At 41.3% G+C, this 23,961-nt stretch overlaps 2 protein-coding genes across 4 annotated transcripts in view; both read right to left on the reverse strand.

Annotated features, from left to right (window-relative positions):
• Window positions 1-3,643, reverse strand: part of sb:cb1081 (NACHT, LRR and PYD domains-containing protein 1 homolog) — a 36,911-nt gene extending 33,268 nt beyond the window's left edge. For all 3 annotated transcript variants that reach the window (XM_021614725.2, XM_036989161.1, XM_036989162.1), the window contains exon 1: window positions 235-3,643. In XM_021614725.2, the coding sequence (XP_021470400.2) occupies window positions 235-395 (161 nt within the window). In that variant the 5' untranslated portion in view covers window positions 396-3,643. The remainder of the gene's footprint in view (window positions 1-234) is intronic.
• Window positions 3,644-12,317: 8,674 nt separating this feature from the next.
• The window catches only part of LOC110531518 (astrocytic phosphoprotein PEA-15), a 47,441-nt gene continuing 35,797 nt past the window's right edge, over window positions 12,318-23,961 (reverse strand). Inside the window, exons 2-4 of the mRNA XM_021614726.2 lie at window positions 14,057-14,231; window positions 13,559-13,714; window positions 12,318-12,776 (exon numbers count right to left, since the gene is read on the reverse strand). Of these exons, the coding sequence (XP_021470401.1) occupies window positions 12,712-12,776; window positions 13,559-13,714; window positions 14,057-14,228 (393 nt within the window). The 5' untranslated portion in view covers window positions 14,229-14,231 and the 3' untranslated portion in view covers window positions 12,318-12,711. The remainder of the gene's footprint in view (window positions 12,777-13,558; window positions 13,715-14,056; window positions 14,232-23,961) is intronic.

A 23,961-nucleotide genomic window follows, 5' to 3' on the forward strand; every position in this document is an offset into this window, starting at 1 on the left:
AGACATATTGTCGAGTGTAGACTAGCAAACTGGAAAGTTAGCCAAGGTAAGCAGCAGCAATTTAGTTCAGTCTTCTCCCAGAAGGGCACGGCTGTATTGTATTATGGGTGTTTGTGGGAGTTACTCAATCTCAAATTTCCTGGCCACCTTTGATATATACAGTACCGTAAATTTGGATTGAGTAGGTATATCCAAACCTTAAAAATAGAATTTGTTCTGTCAAACAGGAGTTACCTTGCCAGGTAGATCAGTATCCAGTTTCTGCTCTCCTTGCTGGTCCTATACGCCAGCCTTTGAGAAGCTTTGCCTTCACACAGCCAAACTGGAAAACAGCCTACCCAAATGCTCTGAGGTGTCTGCATGGTCTTAACGCACACCAGAGCCTTGTTTTGCATCTCAGTGCAATGATAAAACCGGGGGAGATGACAAAAAAGAAATTTCAGAATGTGCGCGGGTCATGTCCTCCCCCGCCCCAGTGAAGGTTGCGCTCCTGCAGTGCACTCCTTATGACCAGAGCTCTATGCTCTATATGAGGAATAGGACACATACTGGATGTTAATGTGGCAGGACAAAGATCATCTTTACTCACATCAGTGTAGGCTTACTTGTACCTGTGTCCCTGGTGTGGATGATAGTAAAGGTGGATGATGAAACCATATTCTGCCTCCAAAATGGCTCCCTATTCCCTATAGAGTACACTAATTTTGACAAGAGCCCAGGGAATTAGGGTTAAATGATAACATGATACAGCTCTCAGTAGGTTAGCAAATATATTTTAATATATAATATAATATTTATATTCATTTTAGCACAATGACAAAATGGCATCACTTCAGATTAGTGTCATTTAAATCAGGACAAAAGCCACATCTATAGGTATGTACTCATTTAAATACATATGCTAATACATTGTCTTTTATTTATTTATTTGTTGCTGTCGTTGGAAAATAAATAATTAGAATTTTCTTTTGGTCCTGTAAAAGAAGAATCCTAATCCAATCTAACAGCATAAAGCCTACGGCATCCAGTGGGCGATATGATAACAATAAAACGTGTTGTAGTGGTTGTGATAGTTTTCCAGGCTGACTACATTGCAGACGCATGCCAGATCGCACAATGCATGGATAGGTGTTTAACATTTAAGCTAACCCCATCAAATAATGTAGCAGCCTGATGCCCAACTTCACAGTCCATCACGTGGCACGCAACCATTGGTAAATGCAGTGCAACGTCTGCAATGTGGTCAGCCTGGAACATGACCAATCTTTTATCACATGGTTAGAACAGAGTTTTTCAAGACGAGCAACACAGAAGATGCTATACGGACACGCCTGACGCCCAAATTGATTACGTATGTTGCAAATTGAGAGTCAAGTGGAGATGAACGGATTCGGTTAAGTCAGTTCATTTAGTCAGTCTTCCTGATGAGCCCTTCCCAGCTAGCTTACCGTATAGCCTCTCCCAAGCCATATCTCTCATTCAGCTTGATGCAACATCCTGTCATGTGGGCAAGAATGAGACCGTTTCATTGGCTAATCAGAGAAAACCTGACCTTTGACCTGCATTTACCAAATGGTTTGTTGCCACAGATATGTTGTGGTTGAGATATGATTTGATATGATGCAAGATACAGCATGATGACTGATGTTTTTGGACTTTGGGCACCTATTATATTGTGGCTCAATAAAGTCAGTCTCAGTCATATTGAAACAGGATCATAAACAGAACACTTTCCAACCACACTTAAAACAGCCAGATAAAATGCAGTGATCCATAAGGGAAACCTTATCTTACTTGTATTCACTTCGGATACCTCCTGCCTGCTTTATACCACACTGCCTGAGTTCCCCCGGAAATCTAAAGTTCCTACATGATAAAATCAAACAGTTAGATGCCTCTATCTAGGCTACGTCCCAATTATCTATCCCTCCTCCTGTGTGGACTTGTTTACCTCCCTTTTTTTGATTTAAAGAAAATGACTGCCCCATTTCTCCACCAATAGTGTTTTTAGATATGTGGGAAGAAGTGAACAAGTGTACACTTCAGGAAGAAGGAGATATTATTGGGACGCAGACCCTAGTCTATAAAACCCAAGCACAGGAATGTTGTGACTCACGACCTTACGATAACCTCTACTCACGTTGACGGACAACACCACACCACTGCAGTTCCAATTATTACATTTTAAAAGATGAACGGAAACATTTTAGTAAGTAAAGGTGATTTTTAAAACCAAATGTGATCAATATGCATGTTCCTACCCTTAAAACGTCTGAAAAACTCATATTTATGTTAAAACGTTTAGAAAACTGCCGCCATCTTAATGACGTCATCAGTCGAGTGGTTCCTCTGATAGGCAGCCCAGATTACAATACATGTTAGTAGCCTCATTGTTTTCATTTTGATAACAACAAAAAAAAAATGAAAATAAGTGCATTTCTTTTAAGGATATCCTGTTGGAGACGAGCCAGGTAACATGGCATGAATGATAAATTGAACAACAACAAAAATGTAGTGTGCAAAGTGGGTTATCATCGCTAGCGAGCTAGTCCAAAACCACGGCAAGCTCAGTTGACATTGATGGATATTTTGCTAGCTAGTGATGTTAGCAGATCAGCTTGCTACAGTGCAGGATTTTACTATGGATTTTGGATTTCACTATGGACATTGGCAACATTATCAGGTAACTTGCTGCAATTGATTTAATAGGAGTGGACACTGTTAACAACCCTAATGTCTGAAGCTAACTCTTTCAGAAAAGACACCTAGTTAGCTAGCTAGCTTGCATTGACTGAATATTCATTTTTCTAGCCAGATGTTTCTAGCCCAGCTATCTAGCTAGCCTCTCATATGTTTGGCACATCTGAAGTCCCTCACCACAAATCATATTGATTACCGATTTATGGTTATTATACACAATGTTTTTCCTTCTCAAATTGGTCGTTTTTTCAAATTTAGAGTCTTGATCAGTGCCATACATTTAGAGAGTTTGGCCAACTTTAGAATGGATAGCACATCCGAGCATTCTAATTATCCATTCATGACAAATGTTTGGATTGTAATTGTAATCCTAGATGTTCAGTTATAGCATTGGTGAAATGTAGACAATTCAATGACCTGCTATTTGTCAACATTGCCCACATAATAATGGGGAGCTAACATGGCTGGTGATTTGTCAACATTTCTAAATATATGTCTCTGACAACGACACGAGGGGAGTTCAACAAGGATTTAATTTGCCGTGAACATATTATTCTCTCTAGTAACAATTTCAGATGAATGATTCAAATGAACATTCCAGTGTTACAGTGAAGCCATAAAAAGCACATTTTTGAAGGGATTACTGTGACAGATTAGCAACAATATTCAAACAGAAAAATATTTTTGCTATTTTTACTACATGTATTAGAATGTCTACATCACCATATGATTATTTGAAGTGGAAGTTTAGACCCGGAACAGACTTCATTATGCTATTATGTTTCCCGCACACTACCTGTTGGCTGTTAGCTAGCTAATAGCTGTTAGCAAGCTAATGTTAGTGAATATTTGCAGCTAACACAAACCAAAATGGAATGTGTTAGCTTCTGTTAGCTAACAATTGCAAACGGTCCACCTTGTTGAACTCACCTCTCAATGAGCATCCCAATCTGGACCCTCTATTCCTGAAACTATCCGCCGCCATTGTCGCAACCCCTATTACCAGCCTGTTCAACCTCTCTTTCATATCGTCTGAGATCCCCAAGGATTGGAAAGCTGCCGCAGTCATCCCCCTCTTCAAAGGGGGCGACACCCTGGACCCAAACTGTTACAGACCTATATCCATCCTGCCCTGCCTATCTAAGGTCTTCGAAAGCCAAGTCAACAAACAGGTCACTGACCATCTTGAATCCCACCGTACCTTCTCCGCTGTGCAATCTGGTTTCCGAGCCGGTCACGGGTGTACCTCAGCCACGCTCAAGGTACTAAACGATATCATAACCGCCATCGATAAAAGACAGTACTGTGCAGCCGTCTTCATAGACCTTGCCAAGGCTTTCGACTCTGTCAATCACCGCATTCTTATCGGCAGACTCAGTAGCCTCGGTTTTTCGGATGACTGCCTTGCCTGGTTCACCAATTACTTTGCAGACAGAGTTCAGTGTGTCAAATCGGAGGGCATGCTGTCCGGTCCTCTGGCAGTCTCTATGGGGGTGCCACAGGGTTCAATTCTCGGGCCGACTCTTTTCTCTGTATATATCAATGATGTTTCTCATGCTGCGGGCGATTCCCTGATCCACCTCTACGCAGACGACACCATTCTATATACTTCCGGCCCGTCCTTGGACACTGTGCTATCTAACCTCCAAACGAGCTTCAATGCCATACAGCACTCCTTCCGTGGCCTCCAACTGCTCTTAAACGCTAGTAAAACCAAATGCATGCTTTTCAACCGTTCGCTGCCTGCACCCGCACGCCTGACCAGCATCACCACCCTGGATGGTTCCGACCTTGAATATGTGGACATCTATAAGTACCTAGGTGTCTGGCTAGACTCTAAACTCTCCTTCCAGACCCATATCAAACATCTCCAATCGAAAATCAAATCAAGAGTCGGCTTTCTATTCCGCAACAAAGCCTCCTTCACTCACGCCGCCAAACTTACCCTAGTAAAACTGACTATCCTACCGATCCTCGACTTCGGCGATGTCATCTACAAAATTGCTTCCAACACTCTACTCAGCAAACTGGATGCAGTTTATCACAGTGCCATCCGTTTTGTCACTAAAGCACCTTATACCACCCACCACTGCGACTTGTATGCTCTAGTCGGCTGGCCCTCGCTACATATTCGTCGCCAGACCCACTGGCTCCAGGTCATCTACAAGTCCATGCTAGGTAAAGCTCCGCCTTATCTCAGTTCACTGGTTACGATGGCAACACCCATCCGTAGCACGCGCTCCAGCAGGTGTATCTCACTGATCATCCCTAAAGCCAACACCTCATTTGGCCGCCTTTCGTTCCAGTTCTCTGCTGCCTGTGATTGGAACGAATTGCAAAAATCGCTGAAGTTGGAGACTTTTATCTCCCTCACCAACTTCAAACATCTGCTATCTGAGCAGCTAACCGATCGCTGCAGCTGTACATAGTCTATTGGTAAATAGCCCACCCATTTTCACCTACCTCATCCCCATACTGTTTTTATTTATTTATTTTTCTGCTCTTTTGCACACCAATATCTCTATCTCTACCTTTACATAACCATCTGATCATTTATCACTCCAGTGTTAATCTGCATAATTGTAATTATTTGCCTACCTTCTCATGCCTTTTGCACACAATGTATATATAGACTCCCCTTTTTTCTACTGTGTTATTGACTTGTTAATTGTTTACTCCATGTGTAACTTTGTGTTGTCTGTTCACACTGCTATGCCTTATCTTGGCCAGGTCGCAGTTGCAAATGAGAACTTGTTCTCAACTAGCCTACCTGGTTAAATAAAGGTGAAATAAAAAATAAAAAAACGATACACAAATGCCGCTAGCTAGTCTCTAATGCAAAAGCACACACTTTTAAAATGGCTTCTTACAGCCACCAAAAACTTCCGTCTTCAACTTCCGTCTAACATATAGAGGTTACGTCCCAATATTCACACTAACATACTCCACATACATTGGAGCAATGTATGTGGCCTATTTGGAATGCAATCTAGATAGTATGCTAGTGTGGATTTTTGGAGTGTAGCCTCTGAGAGGTTGTTCAGTACACATACCATTTTTGGATTCATTCATGTCAACAGCACGTATAAGCAACTAAACTAAAGTTGGCACTTTTTTCTCTGGTGTGAAAGCTTGCTTAATGTAAACATTTATTTGTCAATTTTCACATTTTACATGTTGCTATTTAGTCCTAGATGGTTGAATAGGGATGGTTTAAAAAAGCATTTGCACTTTTTAAAACCCAGTCTCTCTTTCTCTCATGGTTCAAAGATGAACCGTGGTAATTGCCAAATCAAACATGTTTGTCATTGCTGTTTCTCCTTAACAAATCTTTCAGACATTCAACATCCTCAACTTCACTAACTTCTTTCTGACAACACAGAGCTCCACACAAACATACCCAACACAACCTGCCTAGCCTATTGTACAGCGTCATGTGCAAGTTCTGAACATTCAACACCATAGAAGTTCTTTATTTCAGTAGCTAATGGCAGATGGTTCCTTCCATAGTATTCTTTGGAAACAGAAACTGTCATCCATGTTTCGGGTTGGTTTCATGGTAAGGAACCATCGAACCTTAAGTTGTAAAATATTGAATTAATCCTAAAACCTATGTAATCTATAGTTCACCAGCCACTTCAAATCCAACTCAGACCCTGGATTCAATCTATTGCAGATAAAGGAAAACCACAATGTGGGGTCGCGCACATGGTTAACATGCTCAAAAGTGTAAAACCGCTAACCTGTAAAAAACAATTTAAACCGATAAACCCAGTAAGTTGTTCCTCTCGCAGACTTTATTGCCATTGGATATTGAGACGAAACCACACCTCTTCTTAAAAAAACATCCCAAACACTTAGAATAAACCCATAGTACGGTTTTCCCAGTTATCTGTGATTGATTGAATTTAGAGTTTTCATCTAGTAGTTCACTGCACTGTACTGACCCCAAATCCACCCTCCTCTGTCTCTACCTCTCTATCTATGTGGTCACAACTGCAGATCAACACTTTATTCTACAACAAAAAATCTAAATAAAGGAACAAACGTCTGAGTGAGAATAAGTATTTAGAGTTCTTTTGATTTTCGCTTTCCTATTCAGTGGCCCGCCTATTGATCATTACATTTCACGACACAACAAAGAAAAGCATTTCTATCAAAAACAATGGCAATAATCCGATAAAAACAACGAAGCCACAACAATGATGTGAAGGGATTATCACAATGGATCTTCTGTTGTAATTTAGCAACTGTCTGGATAATCTTGGTTGTATTTTGGGTGTGTAGTCCACCCCCCCCAAAAAGGGAAGATGTTTTATTGTCACATACATCCGGTAAGTGCAGTGAAATGTGCTGTTTAACAGGGTCAGTCAACCATAGTAGTTTGATGCCCCTGGAGCAAATTAGGGTTAAGTGCCTTGCTCAAGGGCACATCGACAGGTTTTTCAACCTTTCGGTTACTGGCCCAATGCTCTAACCACTAGCCTACCTGCTACCCTTAAATACATTAAATGATAAAAATAAATGTAAAATAAAATACTGGAATATAATCTGTTTGTTGTTTTTTAAGAAAAGGTGCTCATATCTCCTCATTATTAAAAGCAATGCAACCCCTAAATCCATATATAAAGATTACAACATGGATAGAGAGCTAAATTGAAGTGTGGTCTCTGGAATATAAATTCTTACTCAACATCAGCTAAGTGACACGTTTTTATCCCATGATTTGTCTCCAGTTAGTTAACATATCAGGAGACTTCAAAAAAATACAAAAACAAACAATATATTGGCATTAAATACATTAACCCATTACAAAACAAGCACATGGATATACATTCACAATATATATGTACAACCTAATTTAAAACGAAAAGAAAAAACTTAAGAAAATTAACTACTTAAAAATTCCTTCAATCATAATTGAAGTGTATTGAATGCAAACTAAGGGAAAAGGGCAAGGTAAAACTCTTAGTTTGAAAAGTTTTAATTTAAATTGTAGTTTGATGAGCTCATTTTAACAGTAAGTAATGTCTTGGTTATATTCTTAGATATTTGTCATATATGCTATATTTATTATTATTGTTATTATCATTATTATAGTTTTTTGTTGCATTTTTATATATATTTTTTTTCTCAGCATTTCTTTGTAACTTGATATGTAATATGTCATTCCAAATTGACATCATGTGTGAGTGATATGTAGTTATTGTATGTGCCAATGGCCACATAAAAAGCTAAACGATGTCTTACACATAATTGCTAACCAATCAGAAAGATATGAAATCCACACAGAGCCTTATGGGTTTGAGATTTTACCATAGGTATTGAACATTAGGCTGATGTCATGAAGCCCCAATGAATCAGAATGGAACAATTTCTCGGCCTTCTTAGCTACGACCAGTTCTATCGGTTTTACTGTACTTGGCATATGTAAGCTTGGATTAAAAAGAAACCATGAAATGAAAACGTCACCTAAGAACGTATGGTTGTATCTCACACAGTGTGAGTCCTTCCTTGTTGTCTTTGCATTGTAGCCAATGGGGAAAGGACTATATCAGAGTTGCCATTGCGAGGGAGGAAGGGAGTGGAAGAGGATATGTGGAAGAGGGGGAAGGGAGAAAGAGAGGAGCAGTGCTTTCAGTGTTTTTTTCTGAGAACAGGAATGAAAGGGGGGTTTGCATTCTTAGTAAAACATATTCCTCACTGCTTGAATTCATTTTCTGGGCTGAAATATAAAAATATGCATAGGCTACAGTAGCTACAACAACACGTAAACAATCCCAAATACAAATGTGTTTAGATTTGAGGATAATCGTGAATGTTGTAAAGTGGAGGTTGGTTCTTATTGGTATAGGGCAAATGATTTGTATTATTGAGTTTATCGGTGTGTGTGTGTGTGTGTGTGTGTGTGAGGTTCACCCATCACTCTATCTACTGACATCCTACCACACAATCGCTAACATGGCACAGTCCATTATTACCCAGAGTGGAATTCTGACATGAAAAAAATACCTAAGTAACATGGTCACAAACACAGATTCAAACATCCCTACTTACTGTTTAAGTATATATTTTTTTTAGCACACAAAACAAAAACAAGACAAAAAACTAACAAGAAAACAACACCTCCCTTGCGATCCTCATAAGAATCTACAATTATTTTTTATTTTTAAATATGTATTTTATTGTATGTATGTATATGTATTTTTGTTTTTGGACACACTTTGTTTATAACTTCTTATTACTGTTACGACAATTGATCTGCTTTTGTTCAGAGATCTGTTAGTGGGAAATGAAATAGTAAGCCTAAGAGGATCTATAATGGTCATCTGACACAAACTCTTCCTCCAGCAAGGTGAGCACATATCTACCCTGTCTACCAGCACCCACAGATCATAGCGGTAAGTACAACTGATTGCCCTTGCCTGCAAGACGAACTGCTGCTCCCTAGCAACAGGTAATCCTAACCATAACCCATTCAGCACAAATTACAGTAGATCAGAAGTCGCAACAAACAACAGATCTAGGATCAGATTACACATTTTGGCACAGGGTTCATTAACAGCAGCCACCGCTTCACCATAAAGGGGTGCTGGCTTCCTAAGGGGGGGGGCGTGCTTGACAGTCAACCTTACAAACAATTGACCCTGAATATATTTACAATACTATTTACTCAGTTCAGTAGTTTGGGACGCATTCATTAGTCTCAGAGTAGGTGTGCTGATCTAGGATCAGTTTTGCCTTTCAGATTATAATGCATTATGATTATATAGACAGGGGGGACCTGATCCTAGATCAGGAATCCTATTATTAAGCGCTTCATGATTACAGTCCCTGGTTTACATAATGAGGATAATACATGTGGAGGAGAATATATCAAAGATAAGTGCATGGGGTACTAATAAGTTCCAACACTATACGTTTAACAGCGAGCAATACAAAACCAGATCACAGAAACTGCGATGGAAATAAAAGTCTTGGTCATTGGCACTGGGGGTAGGGAAAGAGGGGGTGTGGGGAGAGGTGAGAGTAGAGGCTATGGGAGAGAAAAGGCCGTTTTTCCCCCCAAAGAAAGTGGTGGCCGTGACTGTGCAATTATAGAATTCGTTGTATAGGTGTTTTTGAGATCTTAGGACCTCTGTGAAGGTTTCATCAGGATCAGGAGCCCTCAGCTCACACACTTATAATCAGTATCCCTGCCGAGACCCTTTAGTTTGACAGACATCTACACAGACCAGTCGTGAGGTGTGAAGCCCTCAGCAAACTCGCTAAATAGTCCCCCTTCTTTACGAGTGAGATTGAACGTGATGTGTACTGACTGTACAAGTGTGTGGGTGCAACCACACATGCTCACACACATTTTCACATTTGACACATTAGTTGTCATGGAGTGTATACACCGAATTTTGCTAAGAATTCTTCGTAGGGAGGAAACACAGTGTAATATATATGAGTATTTTGTTTATTTGAATTAACAATCTTGCTTTGTTTTATGTATGGTGACTGAGACCCAAAATGTGTTAGGAATTAGGTGATTTGTATATTTAGAGCACAGTTGTCAATCTCATTTCACCGAGGGCTGAGTGTCTGTGGGTTTTTGCTACTCCCGTGTACTTGATTGATGAATTAAGGTCACGAATTAGTAAGGAACTCCCCTCACTTGGTTGTCTAGGTCTTAATTGAAAGGAAAAAGCAAAGACCTGCAGACACTAGGCCCTCCATGGAATGAGTTTGACACACCGTTGTGTGTGTGTGCGTGTTAATGATTAATGCAGTACTCGGGCTTTTCACAAAACAGATGATGAACTATGTATGTATATCATTGGTTTATATATTGTACTTTTTTTTTCATGATATCGCGCCAGTTTTTATTTTTCTGCGTCTATCTGCCGTTTTGTTATTTCCTTACATTTCTTTCAGAGGCTGCAGTCCCTCCCCCTGATTGGTCCGTTGTTTTCTGTCCTGAAAAACTTTTGGCTTGGAATTTGAGTGGCACTTTCGGAGCAGAAAGATGCTGATTCTTATTCAAACACAGTAAATATCATACATATTTTATATCCTTATAAAATATATATATTTTCGTTTTTCTAATATTAGATAGTGTTTCATATAGAGTTTTTAAATTGATCAATACAAGAATGTTGTATATGTTTTTATAATAAGGTTTACAATAAGGTGTCTTTTTAAAATACTATTTCACATTAAAGGAGCATTGAATCTTCGTGTAAAATCACTGTTTAAAAACAACATTATTTGACAGACGTTGGATTACCGTTGGAATCATGTTACACAGCACTGTAATGAGAGTTCCCTGCTAGCATTAGCCTAAACCTAGCCTTAGAGTTAGCTTATAAGCTTTCATACCATAGACTTCAATAATGATATATGTATATATATAATTATATATGTATATAAAATAGATAATCATACAATTATATATTACATACTCAAAGCTTAGTATGAACAAAACAGAGAGTAGCCAATAGGCTTTATTTCCCCCCTGCATGTGAATTCTATTGGTCCTTATAACGATGTAGGGTATAGGACAGCATGTCCATTTTAAGTCAACAAAACAAAAAGACGATCAAATGATACTATTGTCATGGTGTAATACCATATAAATATAATAATAAATGTAATATAACATTTTCTTCTTCGATAATTCCATGGCTATGGCTAGGCTAAAGGCAAATATTGGCTTTTTCTATGAATCCCTAACGAAACACTTTTTAATATCCAATGATCTGATGATTTCGTCTGAGTTATGAGTGTAGGAAATATGACACCTGTACTATAGCTTTCTTTTTGCTCCACTGATAAAGCGTAATGCCTAATGCTAAGTTAAGTGGAATCCTACTTCCACTTAAGTGACATTTTCACTTAGTCTCCCATTGATTTGTCTCTTAGCGGAATAGCAATTCAAGTGTATTGCAAGAGTGATTGAAGGATATGTTTGCAAATGTATGCACCTAATGGCAGCATGTTCATCCTAATGGCCTAACACTGGTCATGCGAATACCGTATCTGATATAATGCTGCTTTTCCTGCAACATTTCTAGGTCGAACTAGAGGGGATCCCATACAAACACAAAGAGAGATATGTTTAAACTCACACACACGCTCACACACATACACACGCATTCAGACACACACATACACACGCACACGGACATGCATTCAGACACACACATACACACACACACATACACACGCACACGGACATGCATTCAGACATACACACGCACACGGACATGCATTCAGACACACACATACACACGGACATGCATTCAGACACACACATACACACACACACACATACACACGCACACGGACATGCATTCCGACACACACTTACACATTTTCTTAAAACAGTGTTACAAGTATAGGAACGTACACAAGCTCTAAACTGACCAACACATCTCTTAACAAGGGGGATTCATTCTCTCCATCTTTCATCTTCAGCTCTTCCTTCACACACGCTCACACACATACACACGCATTCAGACACACACATACACACGCACACGGACATGCATTCAGACACACACATACACACACACACATACACACGCACACGGACATGCATTCAGACATACACACGCACACGGACATGCATTCAGACACACACATACACACGGACATGCATTCAGACACACACATACACACACACACACATACACACGCACACGGACATGCATTCCGACACACACTTACACATTTTCTTAAAACAGTGTTACAAGTATAGGAACGTACACAAGCTCTAAACTGACCAACACATCTCTTAACAAGGGGGATTCATTCTCTCCATCTTTCATCTTCAGCTCTTCCTTAGCCTTGGATAAAGGGGCGGTGAAGCATCATGGCGATCTGATTGGTTGATTGGAGAGGTGTTGCTAGCGTCTCTGTGTAAAATGATTTGTGTTAGTGGAACTGGGGGGAGGCGGGAGGAGGAGGGGGGTCGAGATGGTTGGAGTGCCAGGGGTCAAAGTGCAAAGGTCAGAGGTGTAGACCTCACACTTTTTTAGGTGGAGGAGCCAGCTTGATGATCTCATCTTCAGAGGGTTGGCGAATGATATCTAAAGAGATAGAGAGCAAGAGTGGAGAGAGAGAGAAAGAAAGAAAGAGAGGAGAGACAGAGGTCTCAGTAAACTGCTGCAACAGACGTGAGAAAATGACTGAAAATAAATGAAGAAAAAGTCAAAAAAGAAAGAAAGAATTTAGAAATCTGAGGTTAAGTGAGAGGAACGCCTCGAGGAAGGACTAAAGAAGACAGAACTCAGAGAAATACAGTTTATAGCAAGAGACAGATTAGGAAAGAGAGCTTAGAGAAATTCAGTTTATAGTTTGAGACAGATTAGGAAAGAGAGCTCAGAGAAATACAATTTATAGCTAGAGACAGATTAGGAAAGAGAGCTCAGAGAAATACAGTTTATAGTTTGAGACAGATTAGGAAAGAGAGCTCAGAGAAATACAATTTATAGCTAGAGACAGATTAGGAAAGAGAGCTCAGAGAAATACAGTTTATAGTTTGAGACAGATTAGGAAAGAGAGCTCAGAGAAATACAATTTATGGCTAGAGACAGATTAGGAAACAGAGTTCAGAGAAATACAGTTTATAGCTAGAGACAGATTAGGAAACAGAGCTCAGAGAAAAACAGTTTATAGCTAGAGACAGATTAGGAAAGAGAGCTCAGAGAAATACAGAAAAGATAAGTAAAAAGTGGAGAGAGGAGGGAGAGAAAGTGAGAAAAAAACAAAAAGTGGAGTGAGAAAGATAAGGCAAGAGGAATTAGGAAGAAGAAATGCAAAAAAGGGACAGAACGTTAGAAACAGAAAAAAAGAGGTATAGTAAAGTGACCTTTGTATTTCTTGGCGGAGGGGATGCGTGTGAGCTTGGTGTCGATCTCATCGTCCTCAGAGATCTTGAGAACCGTGGTGCGGTACTCGATGACACGGGTCAGCAGGTCTGGTCGCCGTGAGATCTCAAAGATGTGCTCAATGTACGACAGGTTATCTGCGAGGGAAACATAGGACATTTTTAAGGTGCAAAAGAGCACAGATCTTTGCAAAAATACAGTAAACCTTACTGTAACATGGCAGCGTGATTACATTTTTAGATTTTCTTCAACGTGCGTTATAAGATCTGTGCTCATTTGCAGCCTCCTTCCTCCTGCTCCCTCCTCTCCCTCTCTCTCTCTCTCCCTCTCTCTCTCCCTCCCTCACCTTGTGCCAGTTTGTCATTCTTCGCCAGGTAATTAAATCACTCTCCACCACTCTCCTCCATCCATCCATGCTTCCCTCCCTTCCTTTCCCTTCCAAAATTTTGAGCTGGGAAACCTGGAAACGTCTCCCTCACCCTGTGCCAGCTTTTGGTTCTCCTCCAGGTAGTTGAACCACTCCTTGGAGGAGGTGATGGTGTTGCTCTGGTCCTCTGTGATGTCCTCCTTGCAGGCAGACTTCAGCTGGTCCAAGTCCTCATTGGTGATGTTTTCAGACAGGTCGCTGAGCAAAGAGCTGTACTCCGACATGGTCTGATGGAAGGAAGGGGAGAGAGTGAGGATGAACGTTAGTCAATTCTGGTTCTTTATCAGAGAAAAAACAGGATGAAAACAGCCCAGGTCATGAGGGTCACAGAGGCATCTTGCTAGCCTTAGTTTTGCATGACAGGAGTGGCAAAGAGTGGAACGATAGCACACACAGATCTATGACCATGCTAGCCTCTTGCTGCCAAAACTAGTAAACTATTATTAAATAATGTACATAAGAGCATGAATGTGTGGTTACATTTCCTTTAGTCTGTCAATGTTCTGTTCTCTAGACATTACCCCTTACCCCTATTCCACAGTCAGTTCTATTTCTGATCCTAGAGCTGTGTTTACGGACACCCCCTACATGGAACTGAGACCACAATTCTATCTCTTTAGAGACAGAGAGAGAGAGAGAGAGAGAGACTCTATTGGACACTGTCCTTCTATTGTGATCTCTGTTACAACAAGTTCTCCCACTCTACTCTACTCTCGATGGCAGGCTGGAAAGTGGCTATTCTTACCATCAAAACAGACATTGAGACAGTTGTGTGTCTGTGTGTGTCTGTCTCTCTGTCTATCTCTCTGTGTAAGTCTGTGTGTGGGTTTGTGTGTGTGCACTATTGACTTCTGTACAATGGCATCTGCGTACAATATAAAATGAGTAATGGTGGATTAAGGAGCATCGTGTGACATCCACAACAATGGCTTTCAGTTGCCACACACGCATGCACACGCACACACACTGTCTAGACTTGAAAGGTGAAGTCAAATGCTTGGTGATTCTCTCCAAAGTCTGATTTAGTGTGCGTGTGTGTGTATGTGTGTGAGATGAGCAAGGCTCAGGGATGGCCTAAATACTATGTGTCATATTATCTTCTACCAGCAGGGGGCAGTGGCTAATCTATAGATGCAATGGTGTGTGTGCCCTCTCTCCCTTAAACTGCCCAGACTCCTCGCTCCGGCCAAATGCTACGCTCACAGATGTTAGTTTCTTCTCTGCAATGAGTCTGGATCTGAGTACCAGCCCGACTCTTCACTGTAATCTCTCTCTTGGCAGAAACTAATCTCATGTCAGTTTGTGGCATTTTCCCTCAAAAGGTAAGGTTATAGTACGGTGACCCTTGATCTGTGCCCAAAGGAGCGAGGTATAATAACAGGCCCTCCCTTCATTCACACACACACACACACACACACACACACACACACACACACACACACACACACACACACACACACACACACACACACACACACACACACACACACACACACACACACACACACACACACACACACACACAGAGAGTCATTACCTTAAATGTCACATGCTTAATCAAAAGCCATTTTTACTCAATAAAGGGAAGGTAAAGGGGATACCTAGTCAGTTGTACAACTGCATTCAACTGAAATGTGACAGAGGACTGCCTGGGGAAACACACTGCCCAGGTGAGACCGAGGACTGCCTGGGGAAACACACTGCCCAGGTGAGACCGAGGACTGACTGGGGAAACACACTGCCCAGGTGAGACCGAGGACTGCCTGGGGAAACACACTGCACAGGTGAGACCGAGGACTGCCTGGGGAAACACACTGCCCAGGTGAGACCGAGGACTGCCTGGGGAAACACACTGCACAGGTGAGACCGAGGACTGACTGGGGAAACACACTGCACAGGTGAGACCGAGGACTGACTGGGGAAACACACTGCACAGGTGAATGGAAGAGGGGATATAGCGCAGGGCTATGTGACAATACGTTTTTAGGAGGGTGGGAGGGTGTGTGTGTGTGGGAGAGAGGGTGTATGTGTTTGGGAGGGTGTGTGTGTGTGGGAGAGAGGGTGTATGTGTTTGGGAGGGTGTGTGTGTGTGTGGGAGAGACGGTGTATGTGTTTGGGAGGGTGTGTGTGTGGGAGAGAGGGTGTTTGTGTTTGGGAGGGTGTGTGTGTGTGTGTGGGAGAGAGGGTGTATGTGTTTGGGAGGGTGTGTGTGGGAGAGAGGGTGTATGTGTTTGGGAGGGTGTGTGTGTGTGGGAGAGAGGGTGTATGTGTTTGGGAGGGTGTGTGCATTACAGTATATTAATGAGTATTTTGACCAACTGGACACTGCAATATAATCCAACATTTAAGGTTTAAGACTTGCTGGTCAAAAGTTTTTTTGCGCTCCAAAGATACAGTACGCTACTGTATTCCGTGAGATTGATTTATAGTACCATTCAAAATACAATTCTTTACCCGCTCTTAACATTTTCCTATAATGCACCATAATTTACAGTATACTACAGTAAAACGTAATATAGTATTTTACTGATAATAATGCCAAAAAATGACAGTATCGTTTACAGTTTTACGTTACAGTGTAGTCTATTTCCCTTTATTTTTATTCTTTCTTTCCGTCTCTCCCTCGCTCTCTTTCTTATTTTTTGTCTCTCGTACTTTGTCCTTCCCTCTCTACATCTCTCTCTCCCATTCTTCCTCTCTCTCTCTCTCTCTCTCTCTCTCTCTCTGTGCCTCCTACCCCCTCTCTTTCTCTACCCCACTTTCTCTCCCATTCTTCCACTCCCCCTCTCTCTCTCTCCCATTCTTCCTCTCTCTCTCTCTCTCTCTCTCTCTCCACACCTCCTATCCCCCCTCTCTCTCTACCCCCCTTTCTCTCCCATTCTTTCGCTCTCTCTCTCTCTCCATTCCTCCTATCCCCCCTCTCTCTCTCTCTACCCCCCTTTCTCTCCCATTCTTCCGCTCTCTCTCTCTCTCCATTCCTCCTATCCTCCCTCTCTCTCTCTCTACCCTCCTTTCTTTCCCATTCTCTCGCCCCTTCTCTCTCTCTCACTCTATGACAAGGCTGACACTACTTTCACACATAGTAGAGCCCCTGTCTAAATCCAGCACGTTCTCATGAACACAAACATGCTTTTGTCTCCTGCTCTTCTGCTCTCCCTTTCTCTCTCCCTGTCTCTCCACCCCTCCCTTCCTCTATTCCAGTGTTTGGAGGTTGGAGAGGGGAGAGAAACTCTGCTGGTCTTCTCTGTTTCTTTCCTTCTCCCCTCTCTCCTTCCTCCATTCCCTCCCTCCATCCCAGTGTAAGGAGGGTGCAGAGGGGGGACATGGCCGCCTGCCTAGCCCAGGCAGCCCCTCTCCACCGTGACTAAACTGCTAAATCTACCCCCTGGCATCCTTCTGGCCTAGCGCCTAGCAGACCTGGGTTCAAACCGTATTTGAAATCATTCCAAACACTTTGTGATTGATTGAGCTTAACTGGATTCATGGATCAATAGAATAGTCTCAAAATTGTAATCTCCTCCCATCTGATACCTCTTGGCAGGCTAGAGTAAACGCTCAAAGTTATTTTAAATGTTTTACAAATTATTTGAACCCAGTTGTGGCAGCCTAGAGCCTAGCACACCATATAAACTGTTAATTTGACAAGAGAGCAATGTCACTGTGCTATTATCTATTTCACAGACAAGACCTACTGTTCTCACACACACATGCACACACGCAGGCACATTCTGTCAAGCACGCACATACACACACAATTGTCAAGGAGCTAAAGGAACCAGCGAGTAAAATATGAGGGGAAAACATGCTTCACACACCTGAGAGAGGGAGATGAAGCTTTCTCCTTTAACGCTCTCTCTCTTTCTCTCCTTCTTTCTCTCTCACCCTTTCTTTCTCTTGCTCACTCACTCTTTCTTTCTTTCTTTCTTTCTCTCTCTCCCTCTCTCTCTCTCTGTGCCTCCATCACTTTATTACCATGGCTACTCGACCACGTTGGAGGGTGGTCCCTCTCAGTGCTCTACATTGCAAGCATTTCATAAATATTGTCAGAAGAATGGACACAGGTGCAACTTGCAATTTATAGCTAAATCTATACTGCAGTAGCTGTTTTCAAAGTATTTCTGCCATTTTGTTTCATATCTGGAAATGCACAAAGAAATAGGAATCCTAATGTTATATTCCACCTTGCGCAGCAACACTGCCTGTCTGGGAGGATGTGCGCACTGTGAGTCATGTTCTGAAAGTTTCATTTTTAGAAGCAAAGCCCACAGGCATAAAAATTGCTATCCTCGTGTTTCTTGGAGATTTAAATTGTTTTGTTCACAACTTCCACTGCTAGCGAAGAGACGTAGTTGGTCTCTACTAGTCAGATTCTCACAGGCACACCTGGCAACTTGAGTGTCACATTTCAGCAAATAAATGTCCTGTTTCAAATAAACTCAATGTCTAAATTAATTGGTTACCATGAATTACCATGAATTGTTTACGAGGTTCAATGTTGGATTTGTTAAGTAAAATTAATCAGTAGTGACAACAACAAAAAATATGGCAATAATACATTTTTATCGCCAGTAAGAAACTGCTAGCCATTGACTGATAACAGCTGAGAGTAACTGGCAAGCACAACAACTTCGGGAGTACAGGCCCCCAGAAATCAGCCGATCGCCCTCTAGTGGGCAAAAGCTGTGTGCATTAAGGAAATAGACGCCTGGCTCAAATAGAAGCCTGTCTGTAATAAGCGCCTGCTGTGTTCAGTGATTTAAGCAAATAAACACCCGGGCTACTAATTTAAGTTTTACGTTACACAGACTGTGTGTGTCTGCCTGATTGGGGGGCTGTTATTAAAGTAATCACCCCCCCCCTATATTTATGTTGATTTATTTTCCCTTTTGTACTTTAACTATTTGCACATAATATGACATTTGAATGTTTTTATTCTTTTGGAACTTTTCTGAGAGTAGTGTTTAATGTTTTTTATAGTAAAAAATGTGTTAATTTTTATGATTTATTTCACTTTTGTTAATTATCTCCTTCACTTGTTAACATATGTTTCCCATTCCAATAAAGCCCTTGAATTGAATTGAGAGGAGAGATACTGACTGACTTACTTACTTGAGCTTTTGAATGTGACACCATGGTACAAATGTGACTATGGTGACAACGTCTGACTGATGTCCACACACACGGACACAGGCTCACTGTTCTATAGCTCCATGACCAAGATCTTTTTGAACCATAATAGTCTACGCCCTGTCTAAGACAGGACACACAGATTGTGGCCTTACTGCCATTAGCCCATACAAACGCGTTGAATAACAGATTCACAACATGGAACAACAGATAGTCCCAAAAACAAAGTTTGTTCTGAAAAGTTATCTCTCAGATATAGGAGAGACATATCAGGAAACATGTTATTATTGTTTTACATGTATTTAACCATTGTTTTGGCATGAAACCGTCTCCATTTATCCTTCCATCATGTTTTCAACTGGTACCTGGGGACCTTGAGACAAGTCTTTTGAGACCTGTGAGTGTCCTAGAACAGAACAACGGACATGTACGTGTACATGAGAGTCTCGCCGTATTAGTGTGTAGCCCAAACTGTTCTGACACTAGAGAGTCTCACCGTATTAGTGTGTAGCCCAAACTGTTCTGACACTAGAGAGTCTCACCGTATTAGTGTGTAGCCCAAACTGTTCTAACACTAGAGAGTCTCACCGTATTAGTGTGTAGCCCAAACTGTTCTGACACTAGAGAGTCTCACCGTATTAGTGTGTAGCCCAAACTGTTCTGACACTAGAGAGTCTCACCGTATTAGTGTGTAGCCCAAACTGTTCTGACACCAGAGAGTCTCACCGTATTAGTGTGTAGCCCAAACTGTTCTGACACTAGAGAGTCTCACCGTATTAGTGTGTAGCCCAAACTGTTCTGACACTAGAGAGTCTCACCGTATTAGTGTGTAGCCCAAACTGTTCTGACACTAGAGAGTCTCATCGTATTAGTGTGTAGCCCAAACTGTTCTGACACTACATACAGAAGTTGGCAGATCAGCTTTACCGACTTCAGAGGAGACCCAACACGCTTGTAGGTGGTCGTAGAGCAGAGCGGAGAACACCTTCGTGTTCATGAGAGGCTCATCTCATAACAGTTTGCAGAACAAACCATTCGGAAGGTACAGACAATTTTGTGAAAAGACCGATTTTCGGAATGTCTCATGGTCTGACAAACACCGATCTAGCTCTGCCACCTTTCACCGCGGAAGTGCGACATCGGTGGATGTGGTGAATTGAGACGCATCCAATGCAAATGAACAGATATCTTCAGCTTGAAACTGACAGATGTTTATGGGGATGATGTTATTATGCTAAATAGATGTTGGTGGGGGCGTGAACATCGACCTTAGGGTTTTTTAAACAATGGCAGATTAACATGTACCCCTTCTACCATTAAATATCTCTTCTTTAGACATGGTATGTCGGTGTGTGCGCGCGTGTGTGTGTGTGTGTGTGTGTGTGTGTGTTTGAGTGTGTGTGTGTGTGTACGTGTTTGAGTGTACATGTGAATGTGCGCACACTTTTGAACCATGGGTCTCAAAGCTTAACCAGAGTGGAATGGCTAAATAGCCATCTTTACATGTACCCATGACAACCGTGTTACTGTGATGTGAGCCACAAAAATCACTCTGACAAGGATTTAGGAAGAAAAGAAAATACCACCATCTCTCTCTCTATGTGTGTTTGTGTGGGTTTCGGTGAGAGAAAGGCCACCATCTGAGACACAGAGCAGGGAGAGGGGTCAAGGAGCTAAATGTTTTTGTTGTTGTTGACTGTAATGTTTTTGTTCTACAGTATACTACAACGTTCTATAGTAAGTACTACACATGATGAGGGCTGCACATTTTGGAGAATATCCAGAGGTGGAAACTTTCCGTGGGAATTAAAGGGAATATATGGGAATTAAAGGGAATATATGGGAATGAATATTAATACCATTTAAATGTAGATGTTTTTTTCATTGGATATATTTACCATACCATATGGAGACAGAAACATAAACCTTATAATAATTGCACATTTTTAAATCCTTCTAATAGAAAAATAAACATTTTAGTTACAAATTTTACTTTAACTAAATGAGTCGACTCTTCACATGGGATGACTTCACTGAACAACAAAAGAAAGGGAATATTGAAGGATCCCCAATAATCCATCGCATCTCCCAAAAACGTTTTCAACATACATCTGTAAAATGATAGTCTAGAAACTAAAGCTTTGGTTGTTTTCCTCTCAGGCTTCCATGTCTTCTCTCTGGACCTCCTCAATGTCCACCTCTTGAACATCAGATTCTGAGGCCTCATCTTCACTGTCACTTTCCAACCTTGTTGAGGATGGCTCGTTGTCAGGCTCAAAAAGCCAAAAATTTGCAGACGGCCACCAATTTTTCAACCCTTGTATTGGTGTGTGTTCCCAAACAAGGACCAGTTGCTCTCTGAGACGGCTGATGTTGGTGGGATTTGGAGGATGATGGAGTCAACAGGGGAAAGAGCCTCAGATCCACAAAGTCCCTTCCACCAGGTGGCTGATGAGATATGTTGGCACGACTGCCATATTGCATCTCCATCCCAAAGCCCTTGCTTGAAAGTGTACTTCGCCAGACTGCCAAGAACCTTGCCCTCATCCAGGCCAAGGTGGCGAGACACGGTAGTGATGACACCATAGGCCTTGTTGATCTCTGCACCAGACAGGATGCTCTTGCCAGCACACTTGGGGTCTAACATGTACGCTGCGGCGTGTTTGGGCTTCAGGCAGAAGTCTTCACGCTTTTTAATGTATTTCAGAACTGCCATTTTCTCTGCTTGGAGCACCAGTGAAGTGGGCAGGGCTGTATGGATTTCTTCTCTTACATCTGCAGAGTCTGAACATCAGACAGGATGGCATTGTCTCCCTCAATCTGTGCAATGGCTACTGCTATAGGTTTCAGGAGTTTCAGGCTGCTAACCACTTTCTCCCAAAATACATAATCCAGGAGGATCCTCTTAATGGGGCTGTCCATATCGGCAGACTGTGATATGGCCATTTCTTGGAGAGACTCCTTCCCCTCCAGGAGATTGTCAAACATGATGACAACACCACCCCAACGGGTGTTGCTGGGCAGCTTCAATGTGGTGCTCTTTTTCTTCTCACTTTGCTTGGTGAGGTAGATTGCTGCTTTAAATTGATGACCCTTCACATACCTAAACATTTCCTTGGCTCTTTTGTAGAGTGTATCCATTGTTTTCAGTGCGATGATGTCCTTGAGGAGCAGATTCAATGCATAGGCAGCACAGCCAATGGGTGTGATGTGAGGGTAGGACTCCTCCACTTTAGACCAAGCAGCCTTCATGTTCACAGCATTGTCTGTCACCATTGCAAATACATTCTGTGGTCCAAGGTCATTGATGACTGGCATCAGCTCATCTGCAATGTAGAGACCGGTGTGTCTGTTGTCCCTTGTGTCTGTGCTCTTGTAGAATACTGGTTGAGGGGTGGAGATGATGTAGTTAATTATTCCTTTCCCACAAACATTCGACCACCCATCAGAGATGATTGCAATACAGTCTGCTTTCACTATGATTTGCTTGACCTTCACTTGAACTCTGCATCCAGCAAATGAGTAGATAAAACATGTCTGGTTGGAGGGGCGTATGCTGGGTGAAGAACATTCAGAAATCTCTTCCAATACACGTTGCCTGTTAGCATCAGTGGTGAACCAGTTGCATACACATCTCGAGTAAGACATTCATCAGCATTTCTCTGACTACGTTCCACCATTGAGTCAATAACAACTTCCGAGATCCAGGAGGACCATGAGCTGTTGCTATCGACGAGGTGTCTGATTCATCATTTTCACCTCAAATAGAAATAGAGGGACTTTTGTTAGAGGTTGCTGAGGGAACTTTATGCACTTGGCCAGATGATTCTGCATCTTTGTTGCATCCTTCACATATGATTTGCCACAGTACTTGAACATGTACACAGCTTTTCCTTCGACATTAGCTGCAGTGAAATGTCTCCACACATCAGATAGTGTGCCCTTGGCATTTTCCTGTAAAGATTAGAAAAAATACTATTCCATGTACAGATAAATAGTTAAGCAGTCAGATTAAACAACTCCTTTGTAAGATACATGTTTTAAAATGAGACATGTATGGAAACAGGTGAATTAACCGTCCTCAGTTAGCAGGCTCAAGCAAGCTAAAACTAACATGGTAGCAAAAACTAACTAGCAGAAATTGTTAACAAGTTAGAAATTATTTAAACACATGTTGCTGTAGGCTACTATTTACTAGTTAACAAAAAATCATGTATGTCATCTAAAAAATATTCACCCCACTCAGTATTGTAATAAAAACTTACCAGAAAGCACGTAGTCCTTGGCTCAGACAGTGTAGTAGTGGGGGCTCAATAACATCTCATTAGTGTGCAAGATCTTGAGAATCAGCTGTACATGTGATGGAAGAGTGCACTGCACATGTGATGGGAGAATGCACTGTGCATGCAGAGGGTTGAATTGAATTGGTGATAGTTTAACTAAAATATGCCACAAGACCTAGAATTGCATTATGTGTATCCCACAAAAAAAGGTTCACTGTTATAAGTGAACTTTTCTGATGAATTTAAGTCAAATTCTCAAAATTGCCAAGCTTAACTTTCCAAGATCAAGGGATACTACAGGGTGTAGTATAATATTCTACATTATACTAAAGTTTACTATAGAATTCTATAGTAAGTACTCTAGTATTCTATTGTAAACTGTAGTATTCTATAGTAAGTACTGTAGTATTCTATAGTATGTGCTGTAGTATTATATAATAAACTGTAGTATTATATAGTAAGTACTGTAGTATTCTATTGTAAACTGTAGTATTCTATAGTAAGTACTGTAGTATTTTATAGTAAACTGTAGTATCTTTGTATGCCT

Source organism: Oncorhynchus mykiss, chromosome 9, assembly GCF_013265735.2.
Source record: "Oncorhynchus mykiss isolate Arlee chromosome 9, USDA_OmykA_1.1, whole genome shotgun sequence".
NCBI lineage: Eukaryota > Metazoa > Chordata > Actinopteri > Salmoniformes > Salmonidae > Oncorhynchus > Oncorhynchus mykiss.